This window comes from Pleurodeles waltl, chromosome 6 (assembly GCF_031143425.1).
Source record: "Pleurodeles waltl isolate 20211129_DDA chromosome 6, aPleWal1.hap1.20221129, whole genome shotgun sequence".
In the NCBI taxonomy this organism is placed as follows: domain Eukaryota; kingdom Metazoa; phylum Chordata; class Amphibia; order Caudata; family Salamandridae; genus Pleurodeles; species Pleurodeles waltl.
The window spans coordinates 981360264-981384859 of record NC_090445.1 but is presented as its reverse complement, the minus strand read 5'-3'; the positions used below and the strand labels follow the sequence as shown (position 1 = coordinate 981384859).

The 24596-nt window shown below is 43.1% G+C and overlaps 1 protein-coding gene across 2 annotated transcripts in view; it reads left to right on the top strand.

Moving 5' to 3' along the window:
* TNKS2 (tankyrase 2) overlaps window positions 1-24596 on the top strand; it is a 511364-nt gene that overhangs the window by 126109 nt on the left and 360659 nt on the right. For both annotated transcript variants that reach the window (XM_069239858.1, XM_069239857.1), the window contains exons 7-9: window positions 14012-14078; window positions 14537-14723; window positions 18359-18480. In XM_069239858.1, coding sequence (XP_069095959.1) covers window positions 14012-14078; window positions 14537-14723; window positions 18359-18480 — 376 coding nt within the window. The remainder of the gene's footprint in view (window positions 1-14011; window positions 14079-14536; window positions 14724-18358; window positions 18481-24596) is intronic.

Here is a 24596-nt window from a genome sequence, read left to right as displayed (position 1 = left end):
GGTATACTGCAGCTAATAGGGACCCTCCTTAGTACCTAGGCCCTAGGTACCAGAGCTACCATTTACTAGGGACTTACAGATGTGCCAAACAGCCCAGCTACTTGGGGGATCAAGTGATCAGGTGTCTTGCTTTGGGAAAGAAACACTGGCACTGTTGACCTGGTTAGCAGGAATACAGGGCACTTCAGTCAAAGACCAAGGAAAAGTTGGGGGGCTTCCGCAACCAGACCCTGTTTTCGACCCTGATTACTTATTGTAACTCCCATGAAGATATGCAACATTGTTCTAATTTTGACTCACTGGTCTTGTTTTTCTTGGAGATTGTCATCCTCTTGACTGCGGTACTGTTACAAACTGAGTACATCTTTTGTAAAGCACATATGATTGAAATGAATCCTAATTGCTCAAGAAATGTAAAAAAGAGTAAAATGTGCATAATTATCACAGCAGAGAAGACAAAAACAATTTTATCACTTGGGTACCCCCTGCAATGCACACTGTTATTTAATGTGGTATTTTCAGTGGAAAGCAGGCTTTACAAGGCAGGCATTGCCACGGAATGCCTTTAACACGCATCATTTACCACTCAAATATTTACCACACATGGTAAATAAGTATATAAAAATATCTTTATGTATAGTAACCTACTTGTGGTCACCAGTAGGTAGTTATAGTTAGGACCTAGTTTCCATAGGAAAAATGTATTTTGTTTTGCCTATCACTTTGGCGCTGTTTGAATCTTCACAAGCTTTCAAAACTCATGTCAGCTGCTGGCTGGAAAGTGTCTGGATGATTCGTGAAGCGGGGGCCGAGAAAAAGGAGCTTTTTCAAAAATGCTTTTTCCACTTACAATTTCCCATAGGGATTTTAGATACGAGTACCGAACCGCTGAACTGAATGACACCAAAATTGGCAGAAAGGTATATCTTGATCCAGAAAGATCTCTTTTTGTAGTTTGGTGTAAATCCGTTCAGTAGTTTTTGAAGTCATTAAAGAAAAAGGATTTATGTACATCTAGGGATGCAAAGGGCCCGCAGATCGGACAGATCTCAAAATGAGACCTAATCAGCTGCAACTATTTCAGCCAGGAAGTGGTGACAGCCATCTCTGGCGAGTACCAAGGAGAAAAAGCACCAAACAAAAACACACACACACACACACACACACACACAAGGGGCAATTTAGGAATACCCTGAACCCCTAAGCCTAGTGGTGAGGGTCCCACTGTGGGCTAAAAAACATATAAAAAAAAACAAAAAAGAAACCAACAAAAAAACATTGTGGCTAAATAGGAAAACAAAAGTGCAGTTACCCGTGCATGTGTCTTTTTTTGCCTCCCACGTGTGGCCAGGTCTCAGGGGGTGGGGGGGGGGGGGGGGGGGGGGGGTGGAATGTGTTATGTTGGAGTTCAGTCTCGGGGGCCCCATCCCCCAGGGCACCACCGGATTAAATGCCGGCTGAGGGGACAGCGTGGGTCCATTAATGGCCCTGGGGATCGCATCTGCCACGGCTGTCCTACATACCCCCTTCCCTAAAAAAAAGAAAATGTGACGGGCCCCAGGTTAAGGGGTCCCCAGGGCAAGATCGGCCCAGGAAGGGAGGGGGGTGTAAGTGCCCTCCTCCCCCACAAAAAGTCAGGCCCCAAGGGAATGGGGTCCCCGGGGCTGAAATCAACCTTAAGGTAACTATAATTCATGCCCTCCCCATTCAATGCTAATTACCCCACATATTACAACACTCATGATATTTTATGACATCGTTGATAATATTACAGAAACATTTGCATTATAATTATTGATGAGAAAACTGTGCATGGTGAGGGCATGAGTTATAATTACCTATGGGCCCGTGTTATAGTTTGGTGAGAACTCTAACTAGAACTGCTGAATTTCAATGGTTTGGTGTCTGTACAATCTGAACCGAACTGTAATTAGACATCAAAAGAGCGTTAATGTACTACATTGACAGAACAAAACTAATTCGAAAAACAAAACAATTATTTATTGCTTTCCAAAAACCTCATACAGGAAATCCAATTTCTAAACAAGGCATTGCTAGGTGGATAGTTAAGTGCATTCAAACCTGTTATCTTAAAGCAAAAAGAGATCTGCCTATTACACCAAAGGCACACTCAACTAGAAAGAAAGGTGCTACCATGGCCTTTCTAGGAAATATTCCAATGACCGAAATATGTAAGGCAGCTACATGGTCTACGCCTCATACATTTACCAAACACTACTGTGTAGATGTGCTAACGGCACAACAAGCCACAGTAGGCCAAGCAGTACTACGAACATTGTTTCAAACAACTTCAACTCCTACAGGCTGAACCACCGCTTTTGGGGAGATAACTGCTTACTAGTCTATGCACAGCATGTGTATCTGCAGCTACACATGCCATCGAACGGAAAATGTCACTTACCCAGTGTACATCTGTTCGTGGCATTAGTCGCTGCAGATTCACATGCGCCCACCCGCCTCCCCGGGAGCCTGTAGCTGTTTAGAAGTTGATCTTGAACATCTGTATATTTGTAAATATATTACTTTAAACTACATTATGTACATTACTCCATTGCATGGGCACTATTACTAGCATACACAACTCCTACCTCACCCTCTGCGGGGGAAAACAATCTAAGATGGAGTCGACGCCCATGCGCATCGGCGTCGACTCCATCTTAGATTGGTTTTTTTTCCGCCATCGTGTTCGGGCGTGTTCCTTTTCGCTCCGTGTTTCGGGTCGGAAAGTTAGTTAGAATCTTGGAAAAATCGTCGGTATTGTTTGCGTTCGGTATCGGGTTAGTTACAACAGATCGACACCGAATTAAGAAGAGCTCCGGTGGCCCTTCGGGGTTTTTTCGATCCCCGTCGGGGCCTGGTCGGCCTGGCCACGTGTCTCTTCAAGGCTGATGGAACGGACCCCATTCCGCTTCTGTCCAAAATGCCATAACAAGTATCCATATACAGATCAACACCTGGTCTGTAACTTGTGTTTGTCACCAGAACACAAGGAGGATACTTGTGAGGCCTGTCGAGCGTTTCGGTCCAGGAAGACACTCAGGGACCGAAGAGCAAGAAGACTGCAAATGGCGTTGGCGCCGACAGGACAAGGGCGTTTCGAGGAGGAGGAAGAAACATTCTCCATCCAGGATTCGGACTCGGAGGAGATCGATCCGGAAGAAACGCCGAAAACCGTGAGTAAGAAGTCGAAACAAAGAACTCACGAAAAGACTGCCAAAGCCCAGGGGACGCCACCGCCAACAGGCCATGGCTTAACCCGAAAAATAGGTGACCGTCCATCGGCACCGAAAAAGGGCGAGCTGGTGTCAAAGTCATCCGACTCCGGTCGAGATACAGGCACGCAGCAATCTCGGGCCCGAGAGAGTGGCTCCGAAAAGATTCTGCATCGAGACAGCGGCACCCAAATCGGTCGGCACCGAAAGGGCACTACGCCAAAAGCAAAAAAGATTTTGTCGGAGCCGAAAAAAGCATCCGAAAAGGTTTCGGTACCGAAACATCCGGCCTCCGAACCGAAAATTAGTTCCTATTCAGAGGAACAAGGACTGTCCTCACAAATGAAGACACACAGATTTGAACCAGAATTAGAGACAATAGAGCCAGATCACACGCAAAGGCGGCTCTTTATTCAAAAAGATACAGGGAAGATCAGCATTCTTCCTCCAATCAGAATGAAACGTAAACTTGCCTTCCAAGACAAGGACAAACAGCCACAAGCAAAAGTGGTTAAACAAGTAACACCACCATCATCCCCACATCACTCTCCACAACTATCACCGGTAGCCACTCCACCAATGATACAATCCCCAACACATACGGGGATGAGTCAAGATGACCCTGAAGCATGGGACCTTTACGACGCACCAGTGTCAGATAATAGTCCTCAATGCTATCCAGCGAGACCCTCGCCACCAGAGGATAGTACAGGCTACGTTCAAGTGGTATCAAGGGCAGCAGCATTTCACAATGTCAGCCTTCACTCAGAACCCATTGAAGACGACTTCCTTTTTAATACACTGTCGTCTACGCACAGTCAATATCAAAGTCTGCCGATGTTGCCTGGAATGCTAAAATACTCCAAACAAGTGTTTGAGGAGCCTGTCAAAGGGAAAGCCATTACTCCAAGAGTAGATAAAAAATATAAACCTCCACCAACAGACCCAGTGTACATCACGCAACAGCTATCACCAGACTCTGTTGTAGTCGGAGCAGCGCGCAAAAGAGCCAACTCTCATACTTCAGGAGACGCGCCACCTCCAGATAAAGAGAGTAGAAAATTCGACGCAGCAGACAAAAGGGTGGCGGCACAGGCAGCAAACCAGTGACGTATTGCAAATTCGCAAGCTTTGCTAGCCAGATATGATAGGGCCCATTGGGACGAGATGCAACACCTTATTGAACACTTGCCAAAGGAGTTCCAAAAAAGAGCGCAGCAAGTGGTAGAAGAGGGACAAAATATCTCCAATAATAAAATTCAATCAGCAATGGATGCTGCAGACACAGCTGCTAGAACTGTCAACACAGCAGTAACAATAAGGAGGCATGCATGGCTGCGTACATCAGGATTTAAACCAGAGATACAGCAAGCTGTGCTGAATATGCCATTCTACGGACAGCAGTTGTTTGGGCCGGAAGTGGACACTGCAATAGAAAAACTTAAAAAAGACACTGACACGGCCAAAGCCATGGGCGCACTCTACTCCCCGCAGAGCAGAGGCACATTTAGAAAAACACAATTTCGAGGGAGGTTTCGAGGGCAAACCACAGAAGCCACAACCTCACAAACAAAGCCCACTTACCAGAGCCAGTATCAGCGGGGAGGTTTTCGGGGACAATATAGAGGAGGACAGTTTCAAAGAAACAGAGGAAAGTTCCAAAGTCCCAAAACTCCTCAAAACAAACAGTGACTTCAACGTCACAAATCCCCAACACATAACACCTGTGGGGGGGAGACTAACCAAGTTTTACACACATTGGGAGGAAATAACAACAGACACTTGGGTCTTAGCAATTATCCAGCATGGTTATTGCATAGAATTTCTCAAATTCCCTCCAAACGTCCCACCGAAAACACACAATATGTCAAAACAACATATAGATCTTCTAGGACTAGAAGTTCAGGCATTGCTACAGAAAGAAGCAATAGAATTAGTACCAAAAGAACAATTAAACACAGGAGTTTACTCACTGTACTTCCTGATACCCAAAAAAGACAAGAGCCTGAGACCGATACTGGATCTCAGAACATTAAATACCTACATCAAATCAGACCACTTTCACATGGTTACTCTACAAGACGTAATCCCACTGCTCAAACAACAAGACGACATGACAACACTAGACCTAAAGGATGCATATTTCCATATACCAATACATCCTTCACACAGAAAGTACCTAAGGTTTGTATTCCAAGGGATACATTACCAATTCAAAGTGTTGCCATTCGGAATAACAACTGCGCCAAGAGTTTTTACAAAATGCCTAGCAGTAGTAGCTGCACATATCCGAAGGCAGCAAATACATGTGTTCCCATACCTAGACGATTGGTTAATCAAAACCAATACGCTAAAACGGTGTTCAAAACACACAAAATATGTCATAGAAATCCTACACAAACTAGGTTTCTCAATCAACTACGCAAAGTCACACCTGCAGCTGTGTCAAACACAGCAATACTTAGGAGCAACAATCAACACAGCAAAAGGGATTGCTACTCCAAGTCCACAAAGAGTACAAACATTTCACAATGTAATACAGGCCTTGTATCCAAAACAAAGAGTACAAGTCAAAATAATAATGAAACTACTAGGCATGATGTCCTCATGCATAGCCATTGTCCCAAATGCAAGATTACACATGCGGCCCTTACAACAGTGCCTAGCATCACAATGGTCACAAGCACAGGGACAGCTTCTAGATCTGGTGTTGATAGACCGCCAAACATACATCTCGCTTCAATGGTGGAACAGTATAAATTTAAACCAAGGGCGGCCTTTCCAAGACCCAGTGCCACAATACGTGATAACAACAGATGCTTCCATGACGGGATGGGGAGCACACCTCAATCAACACAGCATCCACCGACAATGGAACATACAGCAAAAACAGCTTCACATAAATCACCTAGAACTGTTAGCGGTATTTCTAGCGCTGAAAGCATTTCAACCCATGATAACCCACAAATACATTCTTGTCAAAACAGACAACATGACAACAATGTATTACCTAAACAAACAAGGAGGGACACACTCAACACAGTTGTGTCTCCTAACACAGAAAATATGTCATTGGGCGATTCACAACCACATTCGCCTAATAGCACAATTTATTCCAGGAATTCAGAATCAGTTATCAGACAATCTCTCACGGGATCATCAACAGATCCACGAATGGGAGATTCACCCCCAAATACTGAACACTTACTTCCAAATTTGGGGAACACCACAAATAGATCTATTTGCAACAAAGGAAAACTCAAAATGCCAAAACTTCGCATCCAGGTACCCACAACATCAGTCTAAGGGCAATGCGCTATGGATGAACTGGTCAGGGATATTTGCGTACACTTTTCCCCCTCTCCCACTCCTTCCATATCTGGTAAACAAGTTGAGTCAAAACAAACTCAAACTCATACCAATAGCACCAACATGGGCAAGGCAACCTTGGTACACAACACTACTAGACCTGTCAGTAGTACCTCATGTCAGACTACCAAACAGACCAGATCTGTTAACACAACACAAACAACAGATCAGGCATCCAAATCCAGCATCGCTGAATCTAGCAATTTGGCTCCTGAAATCCTAGAATTCGGACACTTACACCTCACACAAGAATGTATGGAGGTCATAAAACAGGCTAGAAAGCCTACCACTAGACACTGCTATGCAAATAAGTGGAAAAGATTTGTTTATTACTGCCATAATCAAATTCAACCCTTACACGCATCTACAAAAGATATAGTATGATACTTACTACATTTGCAAAAAGCAAAACTAGCTTTCTCTTCCATAAAAATACATCTTACTGCAATTTCAGCTTACTTGCAAATTACGCACTCAACTTCATTATTTAGGATACCAGTCATAAAAGCGTTTATGGAAGGCCTAAAGAGAATTATACCACCAAGAACGCCACCAGTTCCTTCATGGAACCTCAACATTGTCTTAACATGACTCATGGGTCCACCTTTTGAGCCCATGCACTCTTGTGAAATGCAATACTTAACGTGGAAAGTTGCATTTTTAATTGCCATCACATCTCTAAGAAGAGTGAGTGAAATTCAAGCGTTTACCATTCAAGAACCATTTATTCAAATACACAAAAATAGTTGTTCTACGAACAAATCCTACATTTTTACCAAAAGTAATCTTACCGTTCCACTTGAATCAAACAGTAGAATTACCAGTGTTCTTCCCACAGCCAGATTCTGTAGCTGAAAGAGCACTACATACATTAGACATCAAAAGAGCACTAATGTACTACATTGACAGAACAAAACTAATTCGAAAGACAAAACAACTATTTATTGCCTTTCAAAAACCTCATATAGGAAATCCAATTTCAAAACAAGGCATTGCTAGATGGATAGTTAAGTGTATTCAAACCTGCTATCTTAAAGCTAAAAGAGAACTGCCTATTACGCCAAAGGCACACTCAACCAGAAAGAAAGGTGCTACCATGGCCTTTCTAGGAAATATTCCAATGAACGAAATATGTAAAGCAGCAACATGGTCTACGCCTCATACATTTACCAAACACTACTGTGTAGATGTGTTAACCGCTCAACAAGCAACAGTAGGTCAAGCTGTACTAAGAACATTATTTCAAACTACTTCAACTCCTACAGGCTGAACCACCGCTTTTGGGGAGATAACTGCTTACTAGTCTATGCACAGCATGTGTATCTGCAGCTACACATGCCATTGAACGGAAAATGTCACTTACCCAGTGTACATCTGTTCGTGGCATTAGTCGCTGCAGATTCACATGCGCCCACCCGCCTCCCCGGGAGCCTTTAGCCGTTTAGAAGTAGATCTTAAATATTTGTACATTTGTAAATATATTACTTTAAACTTCATTATGTACATACACATTCACTCCATTGCATGGGCACTATTACTAGCATACACAACTCCTACCTCACCCTCTGCGGGGAAAACAATCTAAGATGGAGTCGATGCCCATGCGCAATGGAGTCGAAATGGGAGGAGTCCCTCGGTCTCGTGACTCGAAAAGACTTCTTTGAAGAAAAACCACTTGTAACACTCCGAGCCCAACACCAGATGGCGGGATGTGCACAGCATGTGAATCTGCAGCGACTAATGCCACGAACAGATGTACACTGGGTAAGTGACATTTTCCATATATGTATATATATGTATATGTATATGTGTGTATACCTATATATATTTTACTTAAATTTATACTGACGTGGTAAAGCACTGTGTGGGCAAGGCACATGAGATATATATATATATATATATATATATATATATATATATATATATATATATATATATATATATATATACATATACACACAACCAAAGCCTTTGTGCACTTTCAAACGAAGGGACTGACGTCAGCCACTGTATATATGCTTTTATTGGTTTGCTGCTGTCGAACGTGTTTCGATCACATCTGCGACCTTGGTCATGGTCAAAAAAGGTGAAATTTCATTAACCCATATTTACAGCTTTTATGGCTTGTGACGCCATCATAACCACTGTGAAAAGACTAAACAAGTGTGCTCCAGCCACCTATATGTTTCAATACTACAAAAATACAATTAGAAACATAATAATAATAAAGGTGTGGCGAAACCAAGGAGTAATATTGATGAGAAAAATCATTTGTAAAAGCTATAAAAATTTTCTGCTGCCTACGTATCACTTCCACATGAAATGCAAATATAAGTATATGTGCAAAAGATTTAATGTACTGGAAAGACGCCTAAATTATTTATCTGAAATGCGCAACCATTACACATCACACCCCTGTGGGTACATTGGTAGGATAAAATATACAGTATCAGTGAACACCAATCAAGTTGCTCCGCTGTTGACAATTCATCTAGTTGATCATAGCTCTAAGATTGAATCATCTCATATGGCACCATATAGCATCGGAGCCGCGTGCATACTCTGTTTTACTTCCTCAATGCAACCTCTAGTATAGCCTCTTTCTGAGAATCGTATTGTCTTTGGTGTTTTTTCTGTATAGTTTGGTATGTAATCTGTTATCCTTATCCGATACAGTAAGATCACAGGTGACATATTACATACCAAACTATACAGAATTGCATGCCTCAAGCTTTCACCCCCATTGGCTGAGTATTGAAGTGACCTTTCCCTGAACACATGGGTTTAAAGACATTAGTCATAGCTTAATATATACTTGCCAACCTTTGCTATCATCCTCTATACGTGTATATGATTACTAGCTGTTTGTATATTTTTACAGCTTTGAAAAAGTCACTATTGTGATGAAACATGTGTTGGCTGTGGAGTTATCTTCATTTCTTAACTGCCCAATTGATGCCTTTAAAATCAATAAAGGGATCTCACTTCAACTGGACTTATATGGATTAAAGAATAAATGCGTACTGTTTAGGAGTGCTGCGGTGTCTCTAGAATACTTAGTTATTGATGCAATAGCTGTGAATATTAGAGGGGGAGACAGGCAGTGAGCCATTAGGAGACTTGAGTCCAGATATATTATAGAGTTCAACACCAAAAATCGTAATAGTCTCAACTGCGATGAAGAAATGCATACATGTAGGAAGTTGGCTCTGTATGCACTATTTCAAAGTAAGAAATAGCATGCACAGAGTCCAAGGGTTCCCCTTAGAGGTAAGATAGTGGCAAAAAGAGATAATTCTAATGCTCTATTTTGTGGTAGTGTGGTCGAGCAGTAGGCTTACCAGAGGGTAGTGTTAAGCATTTGTTGTACACACACAGGCAATAAATGGGGAACACACACTCAAAGACAATTTCAGGCCAATAGGTTTTTATATAGAAAAATATATTTTCTTAGTTTATTTTAAGAACCACAGGTTCAAGATTTACAAACAATACTTTAAATGAAAGGTATTTCACTTTGAATTAGCAAAATAGCATATACAGTTTTCACACAAATGGCAAATAGCTATTTCAAAACTAGACAGTGCAATTTTCAACAGTTCCTGGGGGAGGTAAGTGTTTGTTAGATTTGCAGGTAAGTAAACCACCTACAGGGTTAAAAGTTGGGTCCAAAGTAGGCCACCGTTGGGGGTTCAGAGCAACCCCAAAGTTACCACACCAGCAGCTCAGGGCCGGTCAGGTGCAGAGGTCAAAGTGGTGCCCAAAACGCATAGGCTTCAATGGAGAAGGGGGTGCCCCGGTTCCAGTCTGGCAGCAGGTAAGTACCCGCGTCTTCGGAGGGCAGACCAGGGGGGTTTTGTAGGGCACGGGGGGGACACAGGTCAGCACAGAAAGTACACCCTCAGCGGCACGGGGGCGGCTGGGTGCAGTGTGCAAACAGGCGTCTGGTTCGCAATAGGATTCAATGGGAGACCAAGGGGTCTCTTCAGCGATGCAGGCAGGGGGGGGGGGGGCTCCTCGGGGTAGCCACCACCTGGGCAAGGGAGAGGGCCACCTGGGGGTCACTCCTGCACTGGAGGTCGGATCCTTCAGGTCCTGGGGGCTGCGGTTGCAGTGTCTTTACGAGGCATCGGGTCTTTGAAGCAGGCAGTCGCGGTCAGGGGGAGCCTCGGGATTCCCTCCGCAGGCGTCGCTGTGGGGGCTCAGGGCGGTCAACTCTGGCTACTCACGGTCTCGTAGTCGCCGGGGAGTCCTCCCTGTGTTGTTTGTTCTCCACAAGTCGAGCTGGGGGCGTCGGGTGCAGAGTGCAAAGTCGCACGCTTCCGGCGGGAAACGCGCGTTGTTCCAAAGTTGCTTCTTTGTTACAAAGTTGCAGTCTTTGGGGAACAGAGCCGCTGTCCTCGGGAGTTCTTGGTCCTTCTAGATGCAGGGTAGTCCTCTGAGGCTTCAGAGGTTGCTGGACCCTGTGGAACGCGTCGCTGGAGCAGTGTCTTTAGAAGTGGGGAGACAGGCCGGTAGAGCTGGGGCCAAAGCAGTTGGTGTCTCCGTCTTCTCTGCAGGTTTTTCAGCTCAGCAGTCCTTCTTCGTCTTAGGTTGCAGGAATCTATCTTGCTGTGTTCTGGGAGCCCCTAAATACTCGATTTAGGGGTGTGTTTAAGTCTGGGGGGTTAGTAGCCAATGGCTACTAGCCCTGAGGGTGGCTACACCCTCTTTGTGCCTCCTCCCTGAGGGGAGGGGGGCACATCCCTATCCCTATTGGGGGAATCCTCCATCTGCAAGATGGAGGATTTCTAAAAGTCAGAGTTACCTCAGCTCAGGACACACCTTAGGGGCTGTCCTGACTGGCCAATGACTCCTCCTTGTTTTTCTCATTATCTCCTCCGGCCTTGCCGCCAAAAGTCGTGCCGTGGCCGGAGGGGGCGGGCAACTCCACTAGCTGGAGGGCCCTGGGGTGCTGTAACAAAGGGGGTGAGCCTTTGAGGCTCACCGCCAGGTGTTAGTTCCTGCAGGGGGAGGTGAGAGGCACCTCCACCCAGTACAGGCTTTGTTACTAGCCACAGAGTGACAAAGGCACTCTCCCCATGTGGCCAGCAACATGTCTGGTGTGTGGCAGGCTGCTAAAACTAGTCAGCCTACACTGGTAGTCGGTTAAGGTTTCAGGGGGCACCTCTAAGGTGCCCTCTGGGGTGTATGTTACAATAAAATGTACACTGGCATCAGTGTGCATTTATTGTGCTGAGAAGTTTGATACCAAACTTCACAGTTTTCAGTGTAGCCATTATGGTGCTGCGGAGTTCGTGCATGACAGACTCCCAGACCATATACTCTTATGGCTACCCTGCATTTACAATGTCTAAGGTTTTGCTTAGACACTGTAGGGCATAGTTCTCATGCACTTATGCCCACACCTATGGTATAGTGCACCCTCCCTTAGGGCTGTAAGGCCTGCTAGAGGGGTGACTTATCTATACCTATAGGCAGTGTGAGGTTGGCATGGCACCCTGAGGGGAGTGCCATGTCGACTTAGTCGTTTTATCCCCACTAGCACACACAAGCTGGCAAGCAGTGTGTCTGTGCTGAGTGAGGGGTCCCCAGGGTGGCATAAAACATGCTGCAGCCCTTAGAGACTTTCCCTGGCATCAGGGCCCTTGGTACCAGAGGTACCAGTTACAAGGGACTTACCTGGATGCCAGTGTGTGCCAATTGTGGAAACAAAAGTACAGGTTAGGGAAAGAACACTGGTGCTGGGGCCTGGTTAGCAGATCTCAGCACACTTTCAAATCATAACTTGGCATCAGCAAAGGCAAAAAGTCAGGGGATAACCATGCCAAGGAGGCATTTCCTTACAATACACATTTGTAATTCCTAGATATAGCTGCAAGCCCTACAGGACCTTGAGGAGTGTTACAAACAACAACTGTGTTAATTTGGTTTTAGCTTTCACATTTGTGATGTACATCATGATGATGGGGTATAGGTGTTTTTTATATGTTCAGGTAGATCATTCCAGGGAGTAGAGATGTTTTTGTAGATGTTGAATATTTTGTTTTACAATTCCCCAGTGATCTTAGTGGAGGTTGTCAGTCTCAAGCCCACTCGGGCCCAGTTGTAATAGCATGTATCTTGATTTCTCCATTAAATATGTTGTGCAAAAAAATCTTTGTCTGCAGCTCAGATGTCCTATGGCGCCATATGAGTTGATTCAATCTTAGTGCTATGATCAACTAGATGAATTGCCCATAGGGGAGCAGCTTGATTGGTGTTCATCTTAACAATATACCCACAGGAGTGTGATGTGTAATGATTGCGCATTTCAGATAATTAATTTAGGTGTCTTTGCAAATTGGGAAATCTATTGCACGTACACTTATATTTGCTTTCATGTGTAAGTGATGTGTAGGCAACATATTCATTATAGCTTTTACATAGGATTTCTATCATCAATATTAATTCTTGGTTTTACTACACCTTTATTATTATATTTGTAATTGTATGTTTGTATTATTGAAACATATAGGTCGCTGGAGCACACTTGCTTAGTCTTTTCACAGTGGTTCTGATGACGTCACACGCCATGAAAGCTGAAAATACGTGATAATGAAATTTCATCTTTTGCCGGTGATCAAGGTTGCAGATGCAACTGAAACACCTTTGACCACAGCAAATCAATAAAAGCATTTATACTATAGCAGATGTTGGGTCTTTGAAAGTGCACAGAGGTTTTGGTAGGATTTTATGGAGTGTGCTCATTCCGACTTTACCGACGCGCACTCGATTCTGGAGCACGGCCGCTGCCAGCAACTTGTAGAGTGCACCTTTATTATTATTTTTGTAATTGTATGTTTGTATTATTGAAACATATAGGTGGCTGGAGCACACTTGCTTAGTCTTTTCTCAGTGGTTCTGATGACGTCACACGCCATGAAAGCTGAAAATACGTGATAATGAAATTTCATCTTTTGCCGGTGATCAAGGTTGCAGATGCAACTGAAACACCTTTCACCACAGCAAATCAATAAAAGCATTTATACTATAGCAGATGTTGTGTCTTTGAAAGTGCACAGAGGTTTTGGTAGGATTTTATGGAGTGTGCTCATTCCGACTTTACCGACGCGCACTCGATTCTGGAGCACGGCCGCTGCCAGCAACTTGTAGAGTGAATATATGTATGTATAGCTATTTAACTTACATTTGTACTTGCGTGGTAAATGCATACACATGGTAAAGACATGCTTTCTGAAAAATGTGTGGTAAAGGCATGCATGTTAATTACACGCATTGTAATGTCATACATCCTTTTCAGTTAAATGTTTTCATTAGATTTCGTTCATGGTAATTACAGCATCTGCATGTGCAAGAACAAGAACGTTTTTTTTTTCTCTTGTGATGCTTTTATTTTTGTTTTTCAGTGACTTAGTTCCTCTTCACAATGCTTGTTCCTACGGACATTATGAAGTAACAGAACTTCTTTTGCAGGTTTGTCAGTTCAGTTTCAATACAGAATATGTTGAGTGATTTGATGAGGTTTCTTCACTTTCAGAGGATATAGGTCTCAGGGCTGCTGTCAAGTTATTCTTCTAGTCCGATTGGGGATAGTTCTGCTCAATTCTTACCATTTTGGTGGCTTGTTTGTATTCCTCGTTGGGGATGTAAGTGGCAGACAGCATAGCCAGGAGACCTGAATTTGAATCCTGGCTTACCTACTTCACTGTATTCCCTGTTTTAATTTTTTACCTGCCCAAATTTAGGAGCACATAGAGCATATTAGGTTCACCCACGGTATATACAAGTGCACCTCCTTTGTCTCTGAAAAGAGTGCTGGTAATACCTTTGCTGAAGGTATCCTGGTTAGCCTACAGTGACCTAAATAATTTGTCTGTGACTATATGGTTTTGCTAGGTAATGGATTGTGAGATATGATTTTTTTTTTCCAGCATGGTGCTTGTGTAAATGCCACGGACCTTTGGCAGTTTACTCCATTGCATGAAGCAGCATCTAAAAACAGAGTGGAAGTGTGTGGTCTCCTGTTAAGCCATGGTGCGGATCCAACCCTACTCAACTGCCATCATAAAAGTGCCATAGATTTGGCTCCCACTGCTGAATTAAAGGAGCAAATGCCATGTGAGTAAAATAGTTGGTGTTAAACTATAGAAATGACTGCTTCCAATGAAATCGAATGTGTAAACTAAAATTGAAGTGATTGACTTGGCATTGCCTGATTTTATCTTGAACTTGTGATGTTAATCCTTGTAAAATTCTTAATATTGTTTGCTTTATTCAGTCATTTCAGTTTAAAGCCTATTTTTGTGCTTGGAGTAGCAACAGAAACAGCATGCTGGGCCACTTAGATTGACAATATGTAAAGCTACAATTGTTTAAATTGTATTTTTATTTATTTTGGTCATTTATTTATTGTGGCAAGACCCTGGGTGTACGGTGGCAGAGTGATACAATAAACAGACATATGCAATACCAGAAAACAGGATTAGGTTCTTCAGAAATATATTACATTGTTTAGGTGAAAACTCATTCAGCCATGTTCAAGTGAAGTGGGACAGCATACAAAATGTCTTTTAGGCAGTGGTGATAGAGGTGCCTGTTGACAGTGAAGATTGACGTGGCGAGTTGGCTATATACTGAAAAGCTAACTCAAAACGTTGACATGTTAACAGAGAAAGATTGTTTCAGAGTGAAGGACTTTGTGAAGCTGGAGGTATACGTCTTGTACAAGCTTGGCTTTATAGTAATCTGCTTCTGCCAGAGAACTGAATTTTTTGTAACCGGTATTAATGTTTGTTCTGGTCAAGAGCATTATAGGCGGTACATGGAGACTTGTATATTGAGCAGCAGTCCAGGAGAGACAAGCTATAGGGGTAAGGACAGGTATGATGTACTGACATCTTTTTGTATGTCACTAGGCTGACTGACCCATGGAGGACGGCTTTGAGGGTAAATAAGCAAGGTTTGGGCTGCCTGGTAGGTATAGTAGTGATGTAATTTATATGTGAAATTACTAAACCTTCAGCTGCCAACTAAATGTCTTTTGTTTGAGAGAATGGTTTAGGGATATGGAGAAATTTTAATAGGAGTCTGTATGCCTGGCTGACTCTTTGACGTAGAGGTCAAGGATATTGCGCATTTGCCAAATGTTGGTGAGTACCTGACGGTTTGTTTCTTCATTTCCACAATTTGCATTGAAGAACTAGAACTAGGAATCTGGACCCTTTATGGTGTTTTCTCCACATGCTTTCAGTTTTCCAGTTTTGAGGTATCAGAGAGCTAATTAGCTCATGAAGGTGGAAATCTTGTAGTGGTTGTTAGCTTGGCATGTCAGAACTGAAATGTACTGGTAGTTCAAACCAGTAGATTGCTGATTCTGGGAACGTACATATTATTTGAGATCTCTTGAGCTTACCATTCTGTTTTTTTGTGTGGATTGTAGTTGGAGTGTTAAATCAGTATTTTTAATGGAATGAGCAAGTTGTCTGACCAATCCACCTGGAGATGGTTTGAAATGTGAAAAGGTAGTTCTGTGCAAATTTCAGGTCCTAGACTGAGGCCCTGATTTAGAACTTGGCAGATGGAATACTCTGTCACAAACGTGACAGATATCCTGTCCACCACATTACGATCCCCATAGGATATAATGGGATCGCAATACAGCAGACAGGATATCCATCACGTTTGTGGCGGAGTATTCCCCTCCGCCAAGTTCTAAATCAGGGCCAACTTCTTTTGTTCGTGGCAGGATTTAAGTAAAGATCACTGAATGCCTTCACACTTTCTGAAGAATGATTGCTCTCTGAGATTTGTTTTGTCTTTGTGATCTCCTCATTCATGCACCGTAGGAGCTTATTGAGTTGATCACTTTGCACTTCTGAAATCCCTTATGGGTGCAACCCCGAGCTACCTTCTGAGCACTGAGTAGGTGGAGAATATTGTAACCTGAGGACATCGGCAAATAATGGTAGGCCAGGTGTTAAATATAGTGCTGTGCTCTTTTACACTTTGCAAACGGGTGAAATTTAAGGACTGGCTGCCAGTTTACCATTTGTTTCTAAAATAAATTATGAAAATGTTACTCTAGTCTCTATACAAGTAGTTACGTTTTGGCCAAAGCATTATTGTGACTCTTTAAACTCAATTTTGTTTCTAAAGGAGTGTTGTACCTCTTCGTGTGTCAAACCATTTTCTATTTGCATTTTTTCCTGGTCACCTTTCTGAAACCAGGCTTTCTGGTGCAACAACTGATTTTATTTGTTATCTAACGGTGTCTGGCGTAGTAGGGTTCAGGCTTCTTTGTGACTCTTTAAGTTCTATTATTACATAACCCGCGTACACTCACCTGTGGGCTGCCTTCTTGAAATGGATAAAAACATTTTAAGATAGCTGCCTGCCAGTAGCACAGCGGGCAAAAAAAAAAAAGAAAGTGTTGACAAAAGGAAGGGGTGGAGGGATCAATAAAGAGGTGTGGACTAATTAAAAAAAAAAAAAATGGAATGGAATGGCGAGCTAACCATCGAGGAAGCTGGGGAAGGGGTGAGAGAAAGAGAAGTGGAGCCTGGGAGGTGCCAGGGAGAGCAGCAGTTGAATTATACAAGTCAACGAACCAGAACACTGTGAGAGCCAAATTTTCATGAGTGACACAAACATAAGAAAATGGAGATAATCCATCCAGTCAAGAGGAGACAACTGAATCAGACAACAAATCTATCTGTTCGTAAGCAGAGGACGGACGGAAAGCCTACTGTATTTATATTGTAAAAAAGAAATCTATAGCTGAGACTTAAAGCATAAGTATGTGCAGCTGCAGTCAAAGAGCCAGGCACTGTACTGCCCATCTAGATAACTGCATTGCCCCGTCATCCTTCCTACTTTTCTTCACCAAGCTTAGCTGGTGCACTTACTTGCCCCCTAATTCAAGCTGTCAGAGAATGCAGTTTTCCATTTGAGTACTCTTCACAAATATTTGCTCTTTGCTTTTGAGCTTTTTTCTGCTGAATGTCCTTGACTTCTTGTAAATCTGCAAAGGACAGGGTTTAAACACTGAAAGCAGCACATCTAGTTTCTCAAGCATTAGGTTGCATGATTTAGACTATATCCTTTTGTCAAGATGGAATGCTTCACTACTTTTAACCATATGGTTATTATGTGTTATAAATGTGTTCTGTCCTTACTCACCAGTTTAGATTCTTTCACTGGACATAGAGTGAAGGATTTCATGATCCAGCACCTGTTTGTTTTTAAAACAAAAAAAACAAAAAACAGTCCCACAAATAGTTTTCCCTAATAAATGTTTCTTGCTTGTTTTTATTCAAAGGATCAAAGCAGTATTTGCTCATTAAGACTACTGGAATTTGATGGTGTTTTATTTTTTTTTCCTCCCCTCCTGGTGACCTGTAAGTCCAGTGGCAAACCATTGCATTGCCCTCATTGTCAAAAAGAAACATTGTTTGTCAGATTTAAAATGCATTTTTCATATTCTTAGTTTGAAAATAAATGATACATGGCACAGTTTTGGGTGAGGTAAAATGTATAATGTTAGAAAGGAAGAGCTGTTTCATTGTCCAAAACCTTCTCAGGAAAGGAATGTATAGTGTATCACTCTTAGCTTGAATGATCAAGGTATATGTATTCTTAGCAGCCTGAGGTTGCACATCTCCTATGAAGAGTGTAGGCAAGTCTTAGCTTCCAAAGGCAACTTATGCTTGTGCCATGTTTATTTGAATTGATATCATTCATATTTGTCTTTCTAGATGAATTCAAGGGACACTCTTTCCTGCGTGCTGCGAGAGAAGCAGATATAGTTCGCATCAAAAAGTTTCTCACGTTGGATATTGTTAACTTTAAAAGTCCACAAACGCATGAGACTGCACTGGTAAGCATTCACCTCCATCAACTTTTCTACCTTAGTTTCTTTCATTCCATTGAGACCAACCAGTCTGTTTTAGCCGTTAAATATCTGTTATACTTTGAGTTACAACAAAGTTTCAGCTTCTTGACTGTGTGCGTTTTTTAAGAAGATAGTGTCTTTACTGATAGTAAATCATTGTCCATGACACTAAGTAACGTAACCAATCATTAACATGAGAAGCTGAGTGGCCGGATACTTCATTCAGGTCATGGGTAGCACTCAATGACCGTTTGAGCTTTGCTTTCTTCCTCCCATATAAATTACTGTTTTGTTGCTTCTGACATTGCTGATAATGACCGTCCCTGCTAACATAGCTCATACCAAAGAGATACTGCCTTTCATCAAGTACTTCTAAATAGACTAACAGGGAGTGATGAGACTTACTGCTTCAGACAGGTCAGTGTGAAACCAGTGTGATGCAGCCACACTTTTCCACAAAAATTGTTATTGGTGTAGGATTCATATAGGTGTCCTTGCCTGCGGTGTTTTTTTGGGAGTGCTCAAGTCAGGGGGGTGGAATTCCTATAGCCCGACTTCCAGGACATATCGTTTGGGGTCAAGAACAACAGGTGTTTATGTTTATTTTGTCCTTGGGCAAGTGGGCCCATCCCCCCTGCAGCACAAAATCCTTGGTTGCCAGTTTACAGTACTACATTATGGATCAGGGCAGGCCATTGTCAGCAGATAAGGTAATATTTGTGTCCATATGTTAATGTTGCTCAAACTTGTCTTTATGGTTCATTAATGTAAAATCTTTATTATTGGGGAAGTGTCCCAGTATAAAAATGTGTACAAACATTTGCAAAGTTTAACAGTATGAGGCTATGTATAATGCTCCCAGAATGCTCTCTTATTAGATGCAAAAATTTACAGAAGCTTGAAAACAAGATTGAAGAGTCTATGCCTTCAAGGTAAATGTTCACAATAAACTGCAACGAGGAAAAAACGGTTTGCTAAACTGCTGTGAAATTTTAGGTACAATTTCTTTGAATCATCAGGTACTAAAATGTGTTGATGAGTGCTGGTATTCCCAGAAATATTCAGAATAAAAAATCAGTGCAACCAGACTCAACTAGATTATGGTGAACATAAAATTAAGCAAACTTTAGCATAGCCAGTAGGTATGACATTGGTGGTTAAACTTTTGGTATTGTCAATGCGTGCCTTGACATGGTTTTTGTAAAACTCTATTGTTGTGGGAGCCCTAAACATTATAACAAACATTGGCATAAAAAGCAATAGTATTTTTGGGGGTCTCAAAAGGCACACATTTCCACAGTAGTCTCTGGCACTGAACAAAAGTACTTTGGGTGCTGATATGATCCCTGTGAAAGAGTAGAATTCTGTTGCCTACAGTGAACCCAGTCTATAGATAGATGGAGAGAGAAAGACAGAACTTTAAGAAAAACAGAAGGTCTTGGGTAACACAAGACCTAATTAGGGGCCTAAATCTGTAATAAAGTCACAAAAGGGCACCCATGGTATATGCCCTTACATTGGAGCAGATTTACAGCTTTCCTGAATTCACATTAATTAACAGACATCATACCCTAGAAAATATTTGTGAGCTGCATTTTAGAATGAGCAAATATGCATGGGTAGATTTTCTTATGCGAAAATCTGGTGAGCGTTTACAAGTGCACTTTCCCTCTAGCCACTTTTTTCCCCAACCTTGGAAGAAGTTTTACTTCTGCCCTTTTCAGGAGTTCATTTCCAACCTTTCTCATCTTGGGAAATGATTAGAGAAGAGCTGGTGAAAAACCTTAAAACATGCCAGATAGCAGGTTTACACAGACTCCAAGGTGCATTCCAACCCTGGTACTGTTTCTTAACACTACCTCCAGTCCCAGTATGTAGATCTATGGAAAGGTGGCTAAATGTGGGAGTTGCTACAACTCAAACAGTACTATAGTATGAGCTCTGGCGTAATCAGAGAGGCTATTATTATAGAATGTGATTGCTGCCATCATTTATCAAGGCACTACCTGGTACCAAAGGGGCAAGTGTATTTTTTTTACAGCACAAGTAGATTTATGACTCAACCTGTCCCATGGACAATTAGATATGTTATTAGATTCCACACCCCCTGTTGAGTGGACGGAGGAGTTGTTGCCTCTGCTATAAGAGATTAGGTACTAACTTGTACGCTGCGTTTGGAACTCTGAGGGTTCTCCCTGCACTTACTAGCATGGCTAAGCTTGTAGAGTACATCATAACTCTTTGCTCATGAAAATGGCCCTGGTGGCAGTGGGTTTTTGTGTCCTCGAGAGCTGAAGGTCACTCCCTTATCTCTTCTACAGGCCTCATCCATGTTTTTGTCAGTAATGAGTGATTACTGCTTGTAGATGGTGGGAGTGGGATGTGAGAAGACAGCTGTACTCTCCAACCCCAACATACTACCCAGACTGTGTCCTGCACTGCTCAGGATTCCACTTAGGCTCCATCTCCTCACCAATGTGGAGTGAAGGTACCCCTCCTACTAAGGTGGTGGCTCAATGGATGGAGTGAGTCATTAGGGGCACCTCATGCTCACCTGCCACTGCTTTAACTTTTCTTCCTTGCTATAAGTAGACCCACCTTGCCTTTGGTTGACAATCTGTTATTTTTGCTTCATAATGAGTCTAAACTACCTACTGGACCCAAATAATAGAACAAATCCCAAAGCAAGAAATCAACAAGGTAAATTACTCCTATTTCCTTCTCACAAAGTCTAAATTGTACCTTTTCTACTCCAGATTTGGCATAATGGTATCCCCATGTAAGTCCCTAGTATATGGTACATAGGTACCCAGGGCACTGGGGTACCAGGGGATCCCTATGGCAGCAGCATGTATTATGCCACCCATAGGGAGTCCATGCAAAGTGTTCTACAGGCCTACCATTGCAGGCTGCGTGAAAGGGTGCTTGCACCCTTTCACTACCGGGTCACTATAAGTCACCCCTATGGCAGGCCCTCCTAGCCAAGAGGGCAGGGTCCAAGTACCTGTGTGTGGGGGCACCCCTGCACTAGCAGAGGTGCACCCACGAACTCCAGCTCCATTTTCTTGGACTTTGTGAGTGCAGGGATGCCATGGGTCACTACCTATGCCCAGCTACATAATGGTAACTCCGAACCTAGGCATGTTTGGTATCACACATGCCGGAATCATACCTCAATACTTTTGCAAGTATTGGCTGTGTGGTTCCATGCACTCTGGGGGCTCCTTAGAGGACCCCCAGCTTCACCACTACAAGTCTTCCATGGTTTTCCAGGCACCCTCAACTGCTGCCACCCCTCAGACATGTTTCTGCCCTCCTTCTGCTTGATCTGTCAAGCCCAGAAAGGCAGACAAAGGATTTCCTTTGGGAGAGGGAGGTAACACCCTCTCCCTTTGGAAATAGGTGTGACTGACTTGAGAGGGGTAGTCTCCCCAAGCCACTGCTTTTGCTTTGAAGAGCACATTTGGTGCCCTCTGTGCATAAACCAGTCCACAACAGTTCAGGGTCCCAGAGTCCCTTCTCTGGCACAAAACTGGACAGTGGAAAGGGGAGGGGCCACTCCCCTGTCCATCACTCCCCCAGATGGTCCCTGGGTTCTGCCATCTTGATTCTAAGATGGGCAGGGAGCTCTGAGAGCATCTGAGTGGTCAGGCCAGGCAGGTGATAGGTGCTTACCTGGTTATGTTACCAGTCCCCCTTTCTGGGCTATTTAGGTTCTTCCTCTGGGGTAGGTCCTCAGATTCGGCTTACAAGATTCCAGCAGGACTCCTCTGCAACCCTTGCCTTTACTTCTGTCCACCGGACCTGCAACTGGACCCTCCAGGAACCTACAGGTTGCAGATCCACGAGAAAGACTCTTCTGCAACATTGTATCCAGAGGTTCGATGGCATGTGTAGCTGTTGTGGTGCTTGTTCCTGTGTTTGGAACTCAAGTCTCCTTTTTCTCCTAATAGGGGGAAGGGTGCTGATCTTCCCTGTTCCACTCTGTATGAAGACCCGCTTTTGAGTGTGGTCCACTTCAGTGGATTGTAACTCGTCCTCGAATCTATGTCTGCGCAATTGAGAGGACAGTGATTGCTCCTCTGAATAGGAGCTGGTAGTTGGCTCGGTTGCCGGTCGTTTCGGCACCGAAACTATGTCCTTACTCGTTTTCGGCTCCGAGGCGACTTTTCTCTTTTTTGGAGTCAAAACTTCTCGGCGTCGATCCTCCTCGGTGCCGCTGTCTCTGCGTCGAGCAGCTTCGGCTCCGCTGTCTCGGCGTCTATCTTTGTCGGCAGCACTTTCTCGGTCCCGAGATTGCTGCGTGCCTGTGTCTCGACCCGAGTCGGACGATCTCGGCACTAGTTCGGCCTTTTTCGGTGCCGATGGGCGGTCACCGACTTTATGGGTTGAGCCATGGCCTGTTGGCAGTGGCGTCCCCTGGGCCTTGTCTGTTTTCTTGTGTGCTGGCTTCGACGTCTTACTCACTGTTTCGTGGACGTCGAATTCCTCCGAGTCCGATTCATGGATAGAGAAGGCTTCCTCTTCTTCTCCTTGTTCCTCGAACTCTCGGTGTCCTGTCGGCGTGGACGCCATCTGTAATCTTCTGGCTTGCCGGTCACAGAGCGTTTTTCGGGATCGAAACGCACGACAGGCCTCACAAGTTTCTTCCTTTACTCGGGCGACAGGCACAGGTTACAGACCAAATGTTGGTCTGTATATGGGTATTTGTTTTGGCATTTAGGACAGAATCGGAACGGGGTCCGTTCCATCAGCCTCGATGTTACACGCGGTCGGGCCGACCAGGCCCCGACGGGGGATCGAAATTACCCCGAAGGGCTACCGGAGCTCTTCACGATTCGATTCGGTGTCGATTCTATCTAACCCGATCCCAAACGCAACAATACCGATGTAATTTTCCGAATTTTAAACTATCTTTCCGTTCCGAAACCCGGAGCGAAAAGGAACACGTCCGAACCCGATGGCGGAAAGAAAACAATCGAAGATGGAGTCGACGCCCATGCGCAATGGAAGCAAAAGAGGAGGAGTCCCTCGGTCTCGTGACTCGAAAGACTTCTTCGAAGAAAAACAACTTGTAACACTCCGACCCAACACCAGATGGCGGGCTATGCACAACATGTGTATCTGCAGCGACTAATGCCACGAACAGATGTACACTGGGTAAGTGAAATTTTCATTCCTGCCAGCTTAGCAACAGTTCCTGCACCGTGCATCCTCAGACGACTGCAACTTGTGTAAAAGACTGTATTTCGTTAGCAAACCACAACAAAATTCCATGGTTAAATTTTGTTCATAACCGTTTTCGAAATTTGGACTTGGAGTTTATGTATTTCAAACCAGAGTTCTTGCCCGCCAATGCGAAATAAATTGTTAAATTCCGATATAAAGAGTACGTCACGAATCTTAGATGGTGGCAGAGAAATTGAGTAATTTTGATTTATATGTACAAATTTCATCATCAAATTCGATAGAACCTTATTTTGTTTGGTTTCCGATCCCTTCCCTATATTCTTTACTTGTGCTTTTTAGATTTAACACGATTCATTTTAAAGTGGCGTTTCCGACAAAATGCGTGTGGGGAAAAAAACATTACCGCCATGCCCTTGTGACAATTTTTCGAAACAAAGTACTTGTCACTTTATTTTATTTTGTACACTCTACTCATCTCCTAGGGAAACCTTTTTATTACCTATTTTGCGTAATTTGTACACCCTTTTTTATAAAGAAGGATTGATTGGCATTCAAAGCCTTTCATCCAAACAAATGTGCAGCTCTATTTTAAGTTTTATCAAATCCGCTATTACCATTAGGAATCGATATGAATTAGCAACGTGACTATTAAGGGAATTCAAATATTTTTATACTGTTGTATACGATTTTATAAGTATTTATTATTATATATGGATTTAGTAGGCTTAAGTGATATGCTTAGATTTTATAGACCTGCAGATTGAAGAGTCTTGCCTTTGAATTATGCAACAAGTATTGTATTTTTATGTATGTATGTGTACTTTTATGGCAATACGCTGAATAAAGTTATTTTGACTGACTGACTGACTGCAACTCTTCAGCCTGTACAAGAAGACGGAATCTTCCTTGGA